Here is a 20,117-nt window from a genome sequence, read left to right as displayed (position 1 = left end):
GCCCCCTTGGACAATGTGGAGATCCCAGCTACTTGATGTTATCAACCTCCAGTGGTTTAGGTGATGGCATATCCTGCCTCCCAGTGGTTGCCCATGATGATCGGAGGACAAACAAAAAGGCCTGGAGGCTGAGTCTCCCAGGGAAGAGGTGGACTGGCCTGATCCACAGGGTTTGTGGGTACCTTGGCCAAGGCGAGGCTGATAAGCTTGCACGCCCTAGTGGCTGGGCAAAAGAGAAGCAGCTCGAGGCCCCACCCGTGGCTGCGAAAGACAAACTGGGGTTGGCAAGGGGCCATGGAAATGCCCAAGGAACTGGACCAGCCCTGCTATCATTGAAGCACTCCAGCGCTGAGTCCGCCTTGTCTTGGAAAAGACCTGAGTCATCAAAGGTCATGCCCATAAGCGACGCCTCAACATCCCCTGAAAAGCTAGTCGTCCCCAGCCAGTCTTGAGGCTGTACAGCCACTGACGAAAAGAAAAACAAAAAACTTTTCCTAGTAAGTCAGACGTGTCCAGCCCCCACTGAATTGTGATCTTAGCTGCGTCTCTCCCATCAGCAATAGCTTGTAAAAGTATAGTCTGAGCCTCCTTCGAGACCATAGGCAGCATCTGCACAACTGCATCCCAGAGTGAATGGGAATAACCGCCAAAAAACATGTGGCGATCACTGACGCAGTGCCAGGCTGGTGGAATAAAAACATCTTCTTGCCCAAGGTGTCCAGCCTTCTGGATTCCCTATATGGTGGGGTTGTAGGGAATGCACCAGGAAGTGGAGGCTTGGACACCCAAGGTCTCCGGTGTGGGGTGCTGTGTGAGGAAATTAGGGTTCCCTAAGGCAGGGTGATGTCGGCTGGAAATTGTCCTCTTCACAGGAGCCACTGTGAAGGGCTTGGACCGAGCCCCTAGTAGGATGTCTGTGAGTACTTTGTTAAATGGGAGAAGCGGTTCAGATGGGGCGACAGCCCATTGAAGCTGCTCCGTCAAGACTTTTGTCTTAACAGCGATGGAGGACAGCTAAAGGTCCAGGACCTTGGCCACCCTCCACACCAACTTCAATGAGGCTATCTCCTCTGTAGCCACAGTAGAACGAGAAACCAAGCCAGTATCTGGGAAGGTGTCCAGACCACTGGCATCTGCCAAATCCTCACACCAGGTATCCTCTGTGGCGTCCAGGGGCTGGTATTGTTCAGGGTCCAGTGGCTTCTCCCACTCCCCCAAGTCCTAGCCCATAGGAACAGGGCTCCTATGGTCATGGCTCCAGTCAGCATCAGACAACGCCTTTCGGCTGTGTCGGGGTTGGGGGAAATAAAGTGCCAGGAGCCTCAACAGCAAGGCTGGCACCAGAAAAGGTCGAGGAGGCTCATCCGGCACCAGTCAGGATCCATCTGTGGATCCAAGGGGCCCAACTGGTGCCGAGGGCAAACCTGCTGGCAGAAGACTTGAGCCCCTGTCAAACCCAAAGGGCCTGAAGGCGTTCCAGGATGGGTGGCTGCCTCAATATGAGATGCATATCCTCATAAAATTCCCGATGTTGGGGTGCAGTCACTTTGGCTCCCAGAAACTCTGGGTGGCGTAGAGACAGTCAGGCTTTGATTGTCGACACCCCCTCATCTTGTTGGATAATTACAACAAACAAGGTAAAGCTGAAGACCTCCTAGGCTTCTTGCATTTCTTTTTTTCTTGTGGGACTTACTGGAATGGTACAACATCGACTGTGATGAGGATCAATGGCTCCACGACCAATCCCAGGACCTTCCTCTCAACTAGGATCAACACCATTGCAGTATCACAGGTCTAGCAGCAAGGAGATTGAGGGATCGCTCCCTTAAGGCCTTGAGGTGCATGGAACAACAATCCATGCAGATCTTACTTGGCACCGTGGTCGTGCTCAAGGTTGCAGAGACAGACAAGGTGCGGGTCCATCACCAAAATTTGTCATTGGCTTGAATCCAGCCTTCCACATTAACCTTCCTGTCACACCAGAAGGCAAGTCTCAAGGAACTTCAACAAAAAGTCAAAAAAGGCAGTAAAAAGTGACCTAGGGTAGTTCTCTCCAGATCTGGAATGATTGGTGCAGAAAGAAAAGAACTTACGTCAGCACGCTGGAGTAGCACCTATATAGGCACCACGCACGTCCCTTCCGGGCACCAACGATGCCACGCGGTGTCAAATGACACCAGCTATGTGCATGCAGGGGTACCACTCTCAAAACAAATTCTGGATCCAGTCTAACACCTGGGGATAATTCTAAGATAAGAAATATGCGGCTAGAGGTGTATCAGATATGAAGCTACAACAGGTCTGGCTCCCTCCCTCTACCTTTTACCCAAAAGATGCATCTATGGCCTCCAGAGATTATTGCATTTAAGATTTCTGTTCTTAAACTAGTAAATGTTCTAGAAAAACAGACAAGGTGAATATACCAAAACAGGAAGAGTGGCCTTACAGTCACTAAGTGAGACCTCTGCCATAACAAAGCCTTCTGATAAAGTGGGAGCTCTTTTTGTCCAGGACACCAACAAATATGAGACAGAAGTATTAATACAACTTAAAAACAGGAAACATTACAAGCCAAAGGCTAGCTAAGGACCCCCCCCCCCACCAAAAACAATCAAATACAGCAAGAGATGCACAAATTCACAGAAACGGGTCTCCAGACAGGTTGAATTAGTAAGAGGGAATTTAGTTATCTGAATAAACCAGACCTGAGAACACTGGTGACATGCACTTCCAACGGTACATAAGAATCTAACAGAACCTCCGGGTAGACCAATTGTCAGGATGTGCATGAGTCCTAGTACCCATCTGCAGGTACGGAGACTACTTCATCAAAGACAACATCCTGGAAATTGAATCATATCTGAAAGACAGTATGTAGTTCATTAAGGTAGTGGAAAGTATCATAAAACCTCTAACACTGGATGGAGAGTCCCTGTATACAAATATCCCTCAGGATCAGGCGATCACCATGATCAATAGACTACTCAGAAGTGGTGCAAACACTACCTCCACACCCACTCAATTCATTATGTACTTACTAACCATTGCACTGAAAAATTACTATTTAATATTTAGGAATAAATACTATTTACAAACATAGGGAGTAGCCATGGGGGCATGTTTTGCCCCAGGCATAGCAATTCTCTATGTTGCTAAAAATGAGAATAATAGAGAACTTCACATGTACAATCCCTTAAAACAAAATATTGTCATATGGAGAAGGTATATTGATGACTTGTTCTTCATCTAGAACAGACAAGCGAACAGTTGATGGAATTTGAGGACTGGTTAAATATGCAACATCCTGACCTGATGTTCACCGTAAACCATGACAGTAATCCCATTAATTATCTGGATCTCTGTATCAAACAGAAATGGGGCACTGTATAAAAAACTACAGCATATCAATTCCATTCTACTGTACGACAGCCATCACCCCGAGCACTTATTGATAACCTACCACATAGGCAGTTTATGAGAATATTGGTAAGTTACTATAAGAAATATTATTACAAAGAGGCAGAAACATGCAGAAATATGGGGGTAGGGGGGCAGGATTGGTCCATGCCCTCAGAATTTTTCACAATTATTGTATTAAGTTGCCAATGTTTAATACATGTCTATATGGCAGTTAAGTTCTGTTACCTTTTAAAAAATGTAATGTTTTTTTTCTGCTGCAAACAAAGCACTGTTATCTGCATGATGTTTCTTTTGACCAGTGCCTCGCAACCCCCCATGGAACACTTGAGGCCCCCCAGTTTGAAGACTCCTGCTCTACAGAATCACTTCTGACCCGTTACAAAAGGAGAGATAACAGAGTAGGTGGTCATGGTCCCTACATTCAACTCTGTGAGCAATCAAATACAAAAAATCATCAAAAGACATTGGCATCCGATAGATGAAACAAACAACCAGCCTCCTCTTTTTGCCTTTAACAGAATAAAAATGTTCGGGATCGTGTGGTAAGAGCATACAGAGAACCCTCTCACACTGAGAGCCCTTTGAAATTGCCCAGACGTGTTGGGACACTACAAATGCAATAATTTCCAAGGATGTCAGTTTACAGACAATACTAAAGTACTCGTGACAGGATCAAAAGAGTACAAACTTAGAACATTATCGAATTGTAACAAGAGAAATTTAAGAAACCAGTTAGGACTTACCTGCAATTTAGGTTTTGCAGCTTGAAACTCTTCTAGATTCACGTACGACCCTTCCCACCTCCTCATCAGGAGGTTTGTGGAAGAGGGAAAGAAAGGGGTACAAAAGAATCTAAAATGGTGGGCTCGCAGATGGGCATTGTGGGATTACGGTCAACCCCAAACACAAACTTTAATAAATAAGAACATTAACAACACTTTCGGATCCATCTTTCCAACTCCATTATTTGCAACACAATGCAAATCTTTACTATTGAATTGTGACTTATATAGCACCTTATACCTATAATGAGGTGCTGAAGCCCATTTGGGCACAGGGAGCCCTCTACTTAGTGGGAGTGCTATGGATGCAAAAGTGTGTCTTGCATGTGGCTTATATAAGCAATGCTCTTACTTTGTAGGTAAGAAGCAGTAGAGAAAAACAGTGTAGGGCACAACGCTTAAGCATTAGAGCAGGTGAATGGATGGATACTGTGTGTGTAAGGTCCCTGTAGCTTATTTATAAACTGTTTTAGAGTGCATGGCAGAGACTGTGGTGTGTTGCAGCAAGCGGGAAGTTGCACATATGCAAGTGTTTAGAAAAAGTCTGATAATACATATGGTCATGCAAGCATGCAGATCTCCACCATCCTTACAAGGGTTGGGACAGTTTAAAGTAATTAGTATAGAAACAGCCAGGAGGGAAAATCTGCTACTTTGTGGTGCATTGTTATGTTGACTATAGTATAAACTTCACTCGCAAGCGGACAAAACTCATATGAATGAGTGTTATTTAACAGGACTTATTATATGCTTTCGAGAAGAGGGAGTGGGGCGGTCAACTCACAACTATCACAGGAGCAAGCCATGGAAACTAACATTATACAACCAGCCGTAGTATAGGCTCTGGGGGTTCTATAAAGGAGTGGTAGATAAGCAGCTTATGGGAATGAGCATTATAAAATCAGCCAATATATGTGCCCTGGTATTTACCAGGAGCAGCAAATGAACAGGAAACAGAAACCGGCATTATGCAGCTGGCTATAGTATATGCCCACGGAATCTACCTAAGCTTTGCAGTGTAGCAACCTAGGGATGTGTGCTTCTGGGCCTCGACGTGATGGGAAGTTGACTAAAGCTTTTGGAAAGATCTTGTTACATTCGGGAAAAATACTACAGGAAAACTCCTTTGACATTCTGCCCTTCACATAGACACCTTGGTAGTGGAAGTAATATAGGAGAGTACATTATATCGCAAGAAATTATTATCTTGTCACATGAGTACTAAGGCTTATCTGCTCAGGACAAAGTCTAAGGTTGAGAAGTGGAAATGAGAGAGACAGTACAGTAGTATCACCTGGAAAGCATATTTTGAAACACAGCACAATGCAATATACAACTAACACATGGTCTCCCACACCAAGTCAAAAGAAACAATTGTGGAGGTATTGTTAGCAAAACTAAGTCTGGGGTATGTGGGTCCTTAGTACCACTGTATAGCCAGACTGCCAGTTCATTAAAGTGTAACAAATCGTGTAACTAGTCTTTCAGAAGTTTAAGTATAATATATCCAGAGCCTAAACCAAGGGATATCTGAGCCCCATTTAAACAATGCAAAGCGCACAGTGAAGTGCGATAACAGTCTGGCCAATGGCTACAGTACAAATTAAGGAAACTGTTTAATGGCTAGCAGGAAGAAGACACACTGGGTCTCAAAGAAAACTGTGAGCAGATAATTCGACAAACAGTGAGATTAAGCAGCAGGGACCACAACAGTACATAAATTGCCTAATTATTTTAACATTGCTATGTAATGGTTGACTCCTTATGCACAGGTAACCATTAAATTGCACTTTCGTGTCAGAGAATGGACAAAAACCTAATATAAGACATGCAAGGCGGTATTGTTATAAGTTGTTATGAAGTTAAATCACAGGCAGGCACTAGTTTGTACTGCTATAGTATCTAGTTGTATATCTGGACACTACAATGGAAGTGATGGCATTGTTGATAGCTTTGAAAACAAGTAAACTGTTGTAGATACATGGCTCCCTGTTGCAGTTAACCCCCACTTTTGGCCGGATATTGATGCTGACTTGACTAAGAAGTGTGCTGGGACCCTGCTAACCAGGCCCCAGCACCAGTGTTCTTTCACTAGATATTTACCATTGTTTCCACAACTGGCACACCCCTGGCACACAGATAAGTCCCTTGTAAAAGGTGCTAGTGTTACCAAGGGCCTTGTGACCAGGGAAGGTACCTAAGGGCTGCAGCATGTGTTGTGCCACCGTAAGGGACCCCTCACCTAACACATGCACACTGCCATTGCAGATTGAGTGTGTTGGTGGGGAGAAAAAGGCAAAGTCGACATGGCTACTGCCTGTGGCATAGGTAAGTCACCCCTCTAGCAGGCCTTACAGCCCGAAGGCAGGGAGCACTATACCACAGGTGAGGGCATTGCTGCATGAGCAATATGCCCCTAGAGTGTCTAAGTCTATTCTTAGACATTGTAAGTACAGTGTGGCCATATTAAGTATATGGTCTGGGAGTTTGTCAAAACAGACTCCACAGCTCCATAATGGCTACACTGAATACTGGGAAGTTTGGTATCAAACTTCTCAGAATAATAAACCCACACTGATGCCGGTTCTGGATTTATTAAAAAATGCACAAAGAGGGCATCTTAGAAGATGCCCCCTGTATTTTACCCAATCCTTCAGTGCAGGACTGACTGGTCTGTGCCAGCCTGCCACTGAGATGAGTTTATGACCCCCTGGGGTGAGAGCCTTTGTGCTCTCTGAGGCCAGAAACAAAGCCTGCACTGGGTGGAGGTGCTTAACACTTCCCCCCTGCAGGAACTGTAACACCTAGCAGTGAGCCTCAAAGGCTCAGGCTTCGTGTTACAATGCCCCAGGGCACTCCAGCTAGTGGAGATGCTCGCCCCCTAGACACAGCCCCACTTTTGGCGGCAAGTTCAGAGGAGATAATGAGAAAAACAAGGAGGAGTCACCTACCAGTCAGTCAGGACAGCCCCTAAGGTGCCATGAGCTGAGGTGACCCCTGCCTTTAGAAATCCTCCATCTTGGTTTTGGAGGATTCCCCCAATAGGAATAGGGATGTGCCCCCCTCCCCTCAGGGAGGAGGCACAAAGAAGGTGTAGCCACCCTCAAGGATAGTAGCCATTGGCTACTGCCCTGCAGACCTAAAGACACCCCTAAATTGAGTATTTAGGGGCGACACTGAACCGAGGAAATCAGATTCCTGCAACCTGAAGAAAGAAGGACTGCTGACCTAAAGCCCCATGGAGACACCAACTGACTTGGCCCCAGCCCGACCGGCTTGTCTTCAGACACAAAGAACCTGCACAGCAACACATCCAGCAGGACCAGTGACCTCTGAGGACTCAGAGGACTGCACTGCACCTAAAGGACCAAGAAACTCCAGAGAACAGCGGCACTTTTCAGAAACTGCAACAGCTTTGCAACTTTGAAACAACTTTTAAAGAGACTCACTTCCCCACACACTGCACCCGATGCCCCCGGCTCGAGTCCAGGACAACCAACACCACAGAGAGGACTCCCAGGTGACTCAAACGACATGGACACCCCAAGACGACCCCCCTGCAACCCCACAGCGACACCTGCAGAGAGGATCTAGAGGCTTCCCCTGACTGCGACTGCCTGGTAACAAAGGAACCCGACTCCTGGACCTAGCACTGCACCCGCAGCCCCCAGGACCGAGAGGAACACCTTCCAGTGCAGGAGTGACCAGCAGGCAGCCATCATCCTAGCCCAGTAGGTGGCTGGCCCGAGAAGCCCCCCTGTATCGCTTAAGTGACCCCCGGGTCCCTCCACTGCTTTCTATAGCAAACCAGATGCCTACTTTGCCTACTGCACCCGGCAGCCCCTGTGCCGCTGAGGGTGTGTTTTGTGGGATTGTGTGTGCCCCTCCCCTGCCAGTGCTCTACTAAACACCCCTGGTCTGCTCCCTGAGGACGTAGGTACTTACCTGCAAACAGACTAGGAGCGGAGCACCCCTGTTCTTCATAGCGCCTATGTGTTTTGGGCCCTCCTTTGATCTCTTCACCTGACCGGCCCTGTGTTGCTGGTGCAGTGGCTTTGGGGTTGCCTTGAACCCCTAATGGTGGGCTGCCTATGCCCAGGAGACTGACTGTGTAAGTGCTCTACTTACCTGAGAGACCTAACCCAACTTACCTCCCCCAGGAACTGTTGATTTTTGCAGTGCCCACTTTTAAAATAGCTTATTGCCATCTTAACCAAAAACTGTATGTACTACTGATTTAAATCAAAGTTCTATAGTTACCTGTGTGAAGTACCTTGCATTTTATGTACTTACCTCAAATCTTGTGGTTCTAAAATAAGTTAAGAAAATATATTTTCTATATAAAAACTATTGGCCTGGAGTTAAGTCTTTGAGTGTGTGTTCCTCATTTGTTGCCTGTGGGTGTACAATAAAATGCTTAAAACTACCCTCTGATAAGCCTACTGCCTCGACCACACTACCACAAAATAGAGCATTAGTATGATCTAATTTTGCCACAATCAACCTCTAGGGGGAACCCTTGGACTCTGGGCACACTTTCTCTCACTTTGAGATAGCATATACAGAGCCAACTTCCTACAACTGTGCTACGTAAAACAACTTTTTTGCTTTAATCTACAAGTGTATGCCTACAGTTATACATGCTACTGCATGCTTCCTGGCCTTGAACGGTAGTGTAATATCTGTAGAGCAGGTTGTTCAACTAATTGTATGGTCTTTCTCACTATGAACTGGGCAGTTGAGGGTGTTATCGTTCCCATTACTACTTACTACTACTTCATATCTATTGACCTCCATTGCAAAAATCCAGCTTTACAGAAGCCTTAATTAATTCCATGCTTAATTATACTGATCTGCGCATTTTAGAAGAAGACTACAGATGAAGAGCTCGATCCCAAAAATGAGATTCTAAACATTAGGCTAGCTCAATTTTTGGAGACTTTTACCTCACTCACCTCTGTATCCCCCAGAATCTTAGGAATGTTGTAGGGATCATGTGCTAGCACAATTTTATCAATGGCTCTTTGAAGGGTCTGTGGGCTAGGAATCACGTAAAGAAGTATCCAGCCATGTTTTTAAAATATAAAACAGGTTATCCATCTGTACATCTACAAACAGTCATATGAGGGGCTCACGGGGCGCACAGGTTGTTGTAATTAAGATTGTAATGCTGTTCGCACTGATAAACAGCCGCCCGAGGGGTTTATGTGTCCTTTGTATAGACTTTGCCCTCTTACTATTTAATTATAATTTTAATCTATGTTTTATATTTGTAAACCAAGTGAGGAGTGCACGTATTATGTATTATCAAAGGTTATAATGTTTTGTATCTTTCCATGGTGAGGGACGGATTTTATGGTTTTTATTAACTAATAAACTAAATTTTGACTGACTGATTTGATTTGCCTGCCACAAAATCACAAAATTTAAATTTTCAAACTCCACTTGCACCTGCATGTCTCTGTAGCTACATATAGATCAAGACATACTTTAGATTTCATAATTGCAGTCTATGCACCTCTACTTATACATGACTAATATAGATTTTACTGAAGTGACATCCATTCCAGTTCAGTGTTCTACCCCAGATCAGCCATAGGGCTGGGTCGAAACTCTTTGGGCACTGTGTCAGATTTTTTGATTCCAGTAGAACCGGCATGTTTTCTTCTGCAGAAGACCTCTAACATGAAACGTCTGACAAGTGCAATTTGTGATGCTTCTGTCCATTATAGTGCTAGACTCTGTTGGGTGATAGATGTACACCCAAAATAGTACTACTTTTGACATGGAGGCTCCCTCAACCAAAACCAGGGGATTACACTACTAGCAGTTGGTGGCAGCCAATTTGACCTAAGTGCATTTTTACCTAGGCCATTTTTTGGAGACCCTCTCCCTCCAAAATCTGTGTATGACTGGGCCTCTCGTTACAGTTTGACATTTGCAAGCACTACATGTAGTGGGGCACCCCATGACCCCCCTCTCAGGCATGAATTAAGTCCTAAGGGTAGTACGGTGTACCATAGAGCTTAGTGGTAACCAAGACAGCTGTCCTCTCCCTCCATGCTGCACTCGGCTGCTCCTCTATTGTCCGTTCCTTCACTCCTGTTAGAATTCCTGTGAAGTCAACTGCCTCTGTCTGACCTGAATCATCCCAGTTAAAGTAACTTTTGTTGGACCTGGAGCAAGCCAGTTCCTCCAGATCAGCCTGCGACCTGGCCAGAGCAACACCTGAACAGAAGTACGGCCCAAAGTTGGGGTTAACAATGCACACCACCTACAGAGAGGAAAGTCTTCCAGCCAAACTCTTCTTCACAAGTTTTGTGCCGCTGGTGCTAAGTTACCTGAAAGCAGTACACAAACTGAGTATTACAGTTTCACAGGAGACTGGTTGCGATGGAGCTGTGGGTCACTGAACCAATAATTCACTTACCTAATTTGTTCCACACAAAGGATTATGGCTAACTGAATTAGACTTAATAGCTGGAATGAACCAACTGCACCAGGACTGGACACAATTTGATCCCTGCAGTATATCCAGTTTTCATTTTTAACTTGAAGATGTGTAAGGACCAGAAGAACAATTCTTGGCGGTTCAATAAGGATTATTGCATATACTCTTAAGACTGAGGAAAATATCTATGTGGCCACCATGCAGATGTCAATGACTGAGACATTCAAAGGAAGGGGAGCTTTGCCCCTTTTTTACCTCGTGGAGTGTGCCCTCGTTCTTTCCTCTAGTGTAAATCCTGCTGGTGTGTCGCACCTTTCTATTGTAAGGACTGTTCATCTGGCTATAACTAGTAACCCTTCGGTTGCTGCTGCAGGGATTAGTAGCCAGGGTATCTGTATGCGAACTCTTGACATTTCGCACCCTCTTGTGTTGCAAACAATTCCACCCTTTGAAGACAAACTGTAGCACTGGTTCAGTTTCCATTTGTGGGATATGTTCTTCTTCCTGCTCAGTGTATCTGCTTCCGGGTTCTCCACTCCCAGCAGGTGGATGATCACCACAGTTATGTTCTTCTGCCATGCCCATGGCTAAGTCTATGTCTATGTGCTAGAGAGTATAGCTCATTTAATTTGTTGCCCCCACGTCTGGTTTGTTGAGGCAGAGCATGGCTGCATTGTTGTCCATTTGCATCTGTATCATCTTCCTCATAAATTGAGATTGGAAGATAAAGAAAAAGAAACACTGTCTTGAGTTCCAGGATGTTTATGGGTTTAGCTGAATCTCTTTGGATCCACAGGCCCCTGATGCTCAGTTGGTTTATGTGCCCTCCTCCTCCCCACTCAGTGTGTGGGATGCGTCCGCTGTGATGGTCACTGAGGGAGTTGAGTACCTTAAAGGTCTGCATACTTTGGTGGTGCTGCTGTTTCACCACTGTATCTCCTTGTATAGTTTTTCTATTACAACTAGTAGAACTTCCCAACACCCAGTCGCTTGTGACCAACATCTCTGCAACCACTCCTGGACTGATCTTATATGGTACCAGGCGTTCAGTATCATACCCACTAGTTTCTCCACTGTCCTCATTGTCCGAGCTCGCCCATTCTTGTCTTTGTACTTGGAAGGCCTTCCCCTGTTGCGAGTCCACTGTGGCTCCTATGAATGTGTTTTGCTTTTCTGTTATTGTGCACAACTTTTCCAAGATGATAAAGAAGCCGAGTCGGTGTAGTGTTTGCATCAGTTTCTGTGTTGTCCTTGCACTGTTGCTATGACTCTGCCTTTATGAGCCGGTCATCTACGTACAGGTAGACGTGGATCTCACTTCTTTGTAGGTGGGCTGCTATGGCGGCCAAGCATTTTGTGAAGACCTGCTGTGCTGATTTCATCCCCAAGGCAGGGCTGTGAACTGGTGATTGACTTTCTCTACTACTAACTTTAGAAATTTCTTCTTTATTTTATTCATTAGCAAGTGCAGGTATTCATCCTTGAGCTTCACTGCTGTCATGTAGTCATTTTTTGGGTAGCTGGGTAAACACCTGAGGTGTAATCAGTTGGAATATTTGTGTTTTGATGTACCTGTTGAGGGTCCCGAAATCCTGGATGAGCCTTAATGACAAATCTGCCTTAGGCACTAGGATGTAGGATGTGGGCCCACTTTCTGAGAGCTTTACTCCTCCCATAGCCCTTTTTTGTAGCAGATCTGCTACTTCTTTCATTAGGTGCAAAGTGTCCTTGCAGCTTTGGTGTCTCACCCTTGGTTTTATATTTGGTGTTTTTTTTATCGGTTCTATGCAATGTCAGTGTTGGATGATGTTGATTATTCATTGGTCAGAGGTGATATTTTACAATTCCCTGAGGAATCCTCTGATTTTGTCCCCTACCGTGTTGAGTGGTAGGGTTTTTTTGTTGCAGTCACCTGTTAGTGTGCTCAGTTCCTCTTGGTGCTGCTGCCCTTCTTCTGGCTTGGTTGCTGTGCAGCAAACGAGGTATGGGGCATTGTTGGCTGTGAACCACCTCGGGAAGGCATTATCCTGGGATGAGATGGTTCCTCCCGTGAATTGCCCTATGGACCACAAAGCACCAATGGATCTTTTAATATTGATATGTTTTTTCATTCTTTGGATGGAGTTATCTACTACTGATCCCAAGACGGACTAAAAGCCATTTTAATCCTGGCTGCCTGCACCTCTTGCTTGAAACCTGACATTTTTAGGCAGGCGTGCCTCCCAAGTGTGGTACTCATGCACAGCCGACTTTAGGAAGGTGTTGCTTTCAGCCTTCCCGTCATGTACCAATGACTTTCCCCTCATCTAATACTGCTCATGGAGGTGTTGTAGAAGTCTCCATCTTTTCTTGCTGTTGGTGGCATATCTATTTAGGATGGTCTTTGAATTTACGATCCATCATTAGATAGCGGCTGAGCGCTCAATTTTTTTCCCCATCATGTCCACCTGTTTGCTCTCGTCGTCTGGTGGTGGACCCACAGGAGCTGGTAAGTTAGCTCTCCTGTAGGCTGTTGACACAATGATGGAGTCTGTGGCCATTGACCCACTGGTGGAGGTGGGGTCCACTGTTAAGAGTGCCTGTAATTTTCCTCCACACGTGGAGTACCAGCCTTCTACATTGCTGGCTCTCGAAAGGCTTTCCATCATGGTCCATCGTGCTTGGTATCATCAGGATGCATTGCCTTTTCATTGAGAAAGTAGCAGGGTCTCAAGCAAGAAGCATGATTCCCCCTTTCATGATTCCCCACTGTAGGTGGCTATTGTGCATTTTCTCACTGCGTTTCACCCAGAGGTGTTGTCCGTCAGTGAGAGCTGCGAGGGATACAAGTCCACATCCTCTTCCAGTGACTGTGTCAATGTCCTGCCAGTCCTCTGGTGGTTCAACCTCGAAGATTCCCTGCTAGTTCTGGTGATGGCAAATGTGGTTGCTCTAGTTATTCAGCCTCGACCTCGATCGATGTTTCCTTTGAGGGTCGGAGAAGGATCCTGTAGTCTTTAAAGAGTAGTCAAGTCCTCTGTTCTGAAGGTGCCCATTTAAGCCTCAAGATGTATCCTTTTCCTCTCTACTTCAAAATATTTATCGTCGACCATTGGGGGGTCTCTTCTTTGGCATTAGTCCTGAGGGCTTCATTCATACAGTATCTTTTTTGTTGATCCGAGGGGCTCTTTGGGACGTTGTTTGGCCTTAGGGGCCTTCAAAGTCAAAGAAGTCTGATCTGGAGTACAACCCTTTCGGCTCCGTCCCCGATCTCCCCTGTGTCTTGTGTTTTTGTTGGTGCTGTTTGTGTTGTCATATTTTGCGCTAAGAAAATAGCAATAAATGCTGGGTTACTCTCCTTGCATATTTCTGATGGAGTTTCATGTAACTATGCTACAGCAAATTACGCAAGTTACGCCCTCTCCTATTTGCAACTAGGCAGCTTGCGCTATTTGGTAAGCTCGACCTAAAATGCATTAAATTTTGGGCAATTTAAATGATTCTCTCTGTAGACACTTTCCAACTACATTTGCTAAATGTCCATTGGTCATCTTCCTAGCGCTAAATAATCACAGTCCAGTTGTCTGTCTTCTGTGTGGACTAGTGTTTCATGAAAGGACCCACATTGCAAGATATTAACAAAAGTACTTTATGCCAAAGCCTTTTGCAATCAAACACATAATACACACTATTGAGTCTATCAAACAAATACAGAAATAAAAACTGCAAATATTTGTGGGTATTCCTTTAAATTTTATTCACTTCTTCACCCACCTGACCGCAGCAAGGAACTGTCTTCATCTGCTCAGGACAAAACTGAGGGTCTGTCATAAATGGTAGGTCATTTCATTATTTCGGTCTCTCACAATCTCTTCAGAAGGATATAGTTATGTTTCATGCACACAGGATCAAGCATAGACGTTGGAAGTAAGGGTGCGGGTTGTGCTGCAGGCAGTACTCCCAACATAACCATGTGGCCGTTCAATAGGTGAATAAAGATGTCTTTACATTTTATTATCTAGTAACATTTGTTGTGCTTTGAAGACTGGTCAAATGTCAGCTAATGTATTCTGGCAAACTGCAACTATTTTTTTTAACATGGACACTGGTGTTTACTTTCTATTTACTGTAAAGTGAGAGGATTTTCTAAAGTGAACTATGGCAATCTTGCTGGAGTAGAAGCAGTGTGAAAAGAGACTGTAGGATGTCATTTTGTCCCCAACACAACAACGTTTAAACCCCCTGTAAACAAACAGTATAATTATTTCAGGGTATATGAGAGAACAATTGAAGCACTTTTGTTTTATACTTTGAAGTGTGATGGAAATAATGATTTTAGTAGCATGACAACATTGCTTATTCACTGAAAGCTTATTTCCAAAATGTAAGTCTGAGCAAATACAGTGGCTATTTCAATAGGAAATCTAATGTCTGCAAATGACAGTGAACTACCACACCACGCTTTACTAGCGTATTTGTGACTGTGCTCCAAAATGCACCACTAGCCCATACCACTCTCCTGCTGAATACATCTGCTACACTTGTTCTTTGGGTGACACTTTAATCTTTCACAATCTCTATTACTTCAGTGATTAACTGACGGCAGCGACCCCACTCAAATTCTTTCCCTCAGCACAGCTTTATAGGTATAATAAATTAGGAACAGTGAGATTTGGTTGAAATCACAATTTAATGTCCCCTGTTCGTATCCCCAGAAGAAAAACAATTAATACACTTCACATTGTTAAGTCCGTCATTCAACAAATAATCATGTAATTGAGCTACTCTGTGTAGTTTGCATGTTATTATGGTATACTTGCCTTTCTCAAGGTAGATTTTCGGGGCCCATCCAGGATCTCCATCGGCATAAGGGTCACTGTACTGCACAATTGCAGCCTCTTCATCCTCATAGTCAACTGGGGGTGGGGGAGGTGGTGGAGGGGAGTCATCAAACAATGGAATATCATCAGGTGGGGGCGGAGGAGGTGGTGTGGGACTATCCGCAACTAGAGAAAGCATTGAAACATTACTAGAGCATAAAACTCTTCCACTGAATACAAATATTTCAATCAATTACAACTAAGTAAAAATCACAGTGAGCATGCAATAGTAGAAAAAGAAAAAGCATGCGAGAAAGCACCCTGGATAGTGTTACCCACAAGTGCCCTAAATCCACATTCTGCTTGCTTCCCTTAAAATATATTTACTACAATCCTAGTATCTTATTTCACTTGTCAAGCTAGCTCTAAAGCATTTTGTAAGCTTTCTGTCTTAAGAACAGAAACAAAAATAGTAACAGCACATTTTGTGTGTTACATAGGCCAATGTACAGTTTCACTCTTCTCAAGTAATTCACATTTTAGATATAACTACCAATTTAACTTCTTAGAGTGATAATTTCTGTATTCTATGTAAACTGGGTCAGAAATAAAGACTGTACTTCTCATGATGATGATGGATGAGACTAAAATGGTTGAACAGAGCTTCTTCATGTGACAGGCAAATGACTGAGAATTATTCATTTGTGCCACTGTGTGGTATAATTTCATTAGGAAGATGCAGTTCTTGCTAGGGTGTATAAAAAAAGTAGGCGTAGAACAGCGGAGGCTATCAAAATGGTTACGTTCCTCCACATGATCTCAGAGTTAAATGTGTTAAAAAGATCCTGTAAGTCACTGAGACCAACAACATATTCTCTTCCAGCATGTAAGATGATTGTCACAAAAACAACCAGACATGAACTTCACAAACATGCACCTCGAGGTACAACACTAGCAAGCCATAAATGGTCAAAGGCAAATATTTGATACGTTTGCCACATTTTGGTTTCACTCGTGGTGCATTTTTCAATATGTAAGAAGAGTGATTGTCCAACCACAGCTCTTGCAGGGGAGTGTGTATGAAGAGGTGGGTGCTGTGGATTTAGTCACTTATACTGCTTAAGTGTTTAACGACCAAATGAAGGCCTTAACGCGGTGTTCTAGCAGTGCCACTGGTGGTAATGAGGTAGCTAAGGTAGCCTCAAGCGTCTAGCGATTCAAGAGCTTTCAGCTCCTGTACCTACATAACTTGCCACTCAATACTGTTAGGTGGCGGTAATCTGTACTCAAAGCTGTATGTGTATCACATTTTTGGGTCTCTTTTCCCCTGCAAGTCCCTACAAAGGTACCAATCTGGGTACTACCTGCCATTCATTAGGATACATACAACTAAGGTTCAATTTACAGAAATGATCACTGCAAGGAGGTGCATTCCTACCTGTCAGGAATCGAAACAAGTGATGGATGTGTACTATGCAAATGTTGGTGAACAACACCAACAAAACACACTGGCAAGCCGTATTAGTCCACATTCTATCAGCACCTTTCAAGCAGGGTCAGCCAGAAGAATACCCTTCCACGTCTGCCATTATAATCAACAGACACCCCGCGCACAAAGACTGGTGAAAACGGTCAAACCAAAGTGAATTTCCAGTGCAGGTTGACTCCAATAATGACAGTCAACGGGTATAAACTCCTAAATGTATTTGCACCTGTAATGAGTTTAGAAGCACATAGTGTACACATGACATATGTACATGTGCACACTTACAAAACTAACCAAAGGAAGAATATAATAATGGTGGTGAAAAGAACAGAAATGCTAAGAAACAAATGTATGCATGATTTTACTGATACAATAATCAGCAAGATCATTGAAAAACCAGTCTACGTTGAACTCCAAGACCACATCAATGCTAAGCATCTCCTGCACAAGTACCAGTTCGGCTTCATATCAAGTTTAGCACATTGACTGTCAACTTATATATTGTAGACATTCTCCTCTTGAACACAGATAAGATGACGCCTGCTTCCTGATATTTCAGGATCTATAAGGTGCCTTCAATATAGCTGACCATCCATTCTCATACGCACCCTCGAGATGTTATTGTCATTCACTAGAAATGTCCTTCACTGGTTCTCCTCCTACCGTTACAACTGACACTAGTTTGTTCACCTAGTTACCTCCATGTCAAAAAAATATTCCCGATCACTTGTAGTGTCCACCAGTGCTCCATATTGCCTCCTGTCATATTCAACCTTTACAAGGAGCCGCTTGGTGCTCTACTAAAAGATAACAGCATCAATAGCTGCCAATTTGCAGATGATCCACAACTCTACTTGAAAGTTAACTCTGCTACAGACGTCCAATACCTCAAACACTGATTGCACATCATCCAGATCTGAATTTACACCACCTATCTAAAGCTTAAGTCAACCAATACTGAATTCCTATGATTTGCCAAGAAAAACAAAGATGCAGTACAAACCTGGCTCAATCGCACAATTTTTTACAACTTCAAACCCCAACTCTCAATGAATGCCAAATCACTTGGAAACACCCCTGACACCAACTTCCCCCTTAAAGAAGACACTGCCAAAAAAAAACCAAAGACTACATGGCGTTAGCTCTCCCTTCTAAAGGTAAGACTGTATCTTCCAGAAAGAGACTTCCGTACTGCTGTTTAAGCCTGTTCACAGCTGGATGATGGTAATGCCTAGTATATGGCCTCCCAGACTCCACAGTGGCATGTGCCACCAATGGGCATCCTACTCAACGCAAGTCTCATCCAGGGTTTTAAGAAATATGATTACATCATCCCCACCATGATGGAACTCCGCTGACTTCCCTTGCTAGACAGCACTATCTTCAAACTAGCTGCATCATTTACAAAACCATCTCAATCAGCAACTCACAGACAAGCCCAACATCTTTGCTGGTTTTTGGCACACCCGCAACCAGGACATAGTCAGGCTGCAGCATAAGAGATGAAAGAATTAAAAACAAAAACAGGCCTTTTTATCTAATCACTGATGATCTCGAACAACATCCCTGTATCCATCAGGGCCACCACAACGCTGCTCCAACTTAGCAAACGAGTGGAAGGCTCACCAATACATTGCAATGCATCAGCAGTCCACAACTCAGCTTCCTCTCTTATTGCGCGCTGCCTTTAGGCTTGCATTTGACCATGTACAGCCCTCTGCTGGTTTTGGCTCGGTTTGCGCTATAAAAGTACCATATACCTACATGCATACTTTTAATCCTGGATGCTTAATGGGTTTCTATTCACACATGGAAATACCATTTCTGCTAATACAGACCCTACAACAACTGACTAATTACAGGACTCTGGTATAGATGTTTGGCACATTCCACAATCATTACATGCACACAAAAAAAAAACCTTTGATGCAATATAAACAGAATTTAACATTGTAAAACACGTCATTACAATGATAATAAACGTCACACAAACAGAAAAATTAGTAATCGTGCAGAAGGAAATGAAGTTAAATTTGGTCCAATGCAACATCCTTAAAACGCTGGCTAAAGTGTAGACAGGAAAAAAAAAAAAATGGAAACACGGACCGGCCAGCCATGCATGCCGTTTCAGAATATGGTCTACTTTGCCAGCGTGGACTGGAAGAACTTACTGTTTTCCTGCACCCTGGCCACGAAGCCTGTGAGAGGAATCTGTGGAGTCAACTGAGGCAAAGGGGGAGGTGGAGGAGCAATAGAAACTGGTAGTAGGGCATCATTTTGGGAATGTGAAACAAAAGAAAGAAGAAGACAAACAAGCTGCAGTCAGTAACAAGAAAGACAAATGCACAAACACCAGTTACAACGGTAGGACCTCGTTTAGCTCTACTGCAGTGCGGAAGCAGGCATGCAAGCCAGTCTATGCCTGCCATCAATGCAAAGTGTAGAGGTCACTCTGCACAGTGTCAAGTCACCCAGTAGGAGTGTACTGGGTAGCAGCAGTCATTCACGAGACACAGGTATTTAATTAGTTGCCTTTTGTTTGAGTCCAGATGTGACAGACTCGTTTAGTTAAAATTCACATGGCCAGTTACTGGAATGCAAACACTTAAATTTAACATCAGCCGCGTGTATTGTGTAGGTATACTGAGCCACAAAGCAGCAGTTCTGAAAGAGGTACTACACCATTCGAGAAAGCAGGTGTTTTATGGCAAAGCAAGAATTAATAATTAAAGTAGTTTGCTGATGAGGGGAAATCACCCCCAATTACTATTAACCAGCAAAACGTATCCGTCCAGGGTCACACACTTCTTTATGTTGAATCAAAGCATAGCCAAATGTATACATCACAGTAAACTCAACATATCCCTTCTCTGGTGGAAATGCATTGTTTTCTTCCATCCCGTTAAGAAGTCAAGTGCATCCCAAATTAATAATGTTGGTCACTCCGTCCACTAATAAACACAAGTGCTAAACAAGCATTGGCAAAGCCAATAGGTCTGGAGTTGACTATGAACCTATTTGCTTTGACAATGATTGTGTTCTGTGATGCTTCTGTACAGTTTGGTTTTTAAATAAAAAAGGGTCTACCCATGCATACACTTGCACAGGTATTGGCTGTAGTCTTAATGCATCTGTAGTACAAAAAAGTACAAACATTTGTTTAGGATGGCCGCCCATGT

The 20,117-nt window shown here is 44.0% G+C and overlaps 1 protein-coding gene across 23 annotated transcripts in view; it reads right to left on the bottom strand.

Moving 5' to 3' along the window:
* The window catches only part of ABI1 (abl interactor 1), a 343,205-nt gene that overhangs the window by 16,413 nt on the left and 306,675 nt on the right, over positions 1-20,117 (bottom strand). For 13 of the 23 annotated variants that reach the window (XM_069211328.1, XM_069211335.1, XM_069211332.1 and 10 more), the window contains 2 exons: positions 19,110-19,196; positions 15,453-15,638 (listed from right to left, as the gene is read on the bottom strand). In XM_069211328.1, the coding sequence (XP_069067429.1) occupies positions 15,453-15,638; positions 19,110-19,196 (273 nt within the window). The remainder of the gene's footprint in view (positions 1-15,452; positions 15,639-19,109; positions 19,197-20,117) is intronic. The other 10 variants (XM_069211331.1, XM_069211339.1, XM_069211344.1 and 7 more) reach the window with 1 other exon arrangement.

The sequence above is a fragment of the Pleurodeles waltl genome, chromosome 10 (assembly GCF_031143425.1).
Source record: "Pleurodeles waltl isolate 20211129_DDA chromosome 10, aPleWal1.hap1.20221129, whole genome shotgun sequence".
In the NCBI taxonomy this organism is placed as follows: Eukaryota; Metazoa; Chordata; class Amphibia; order Caudata; family Salamandridae; genus Pleurodeles; species Pleurodeles waltl.
This window is presented reverse-complemented; position numbering and strand designations above follow the sequence as displayed.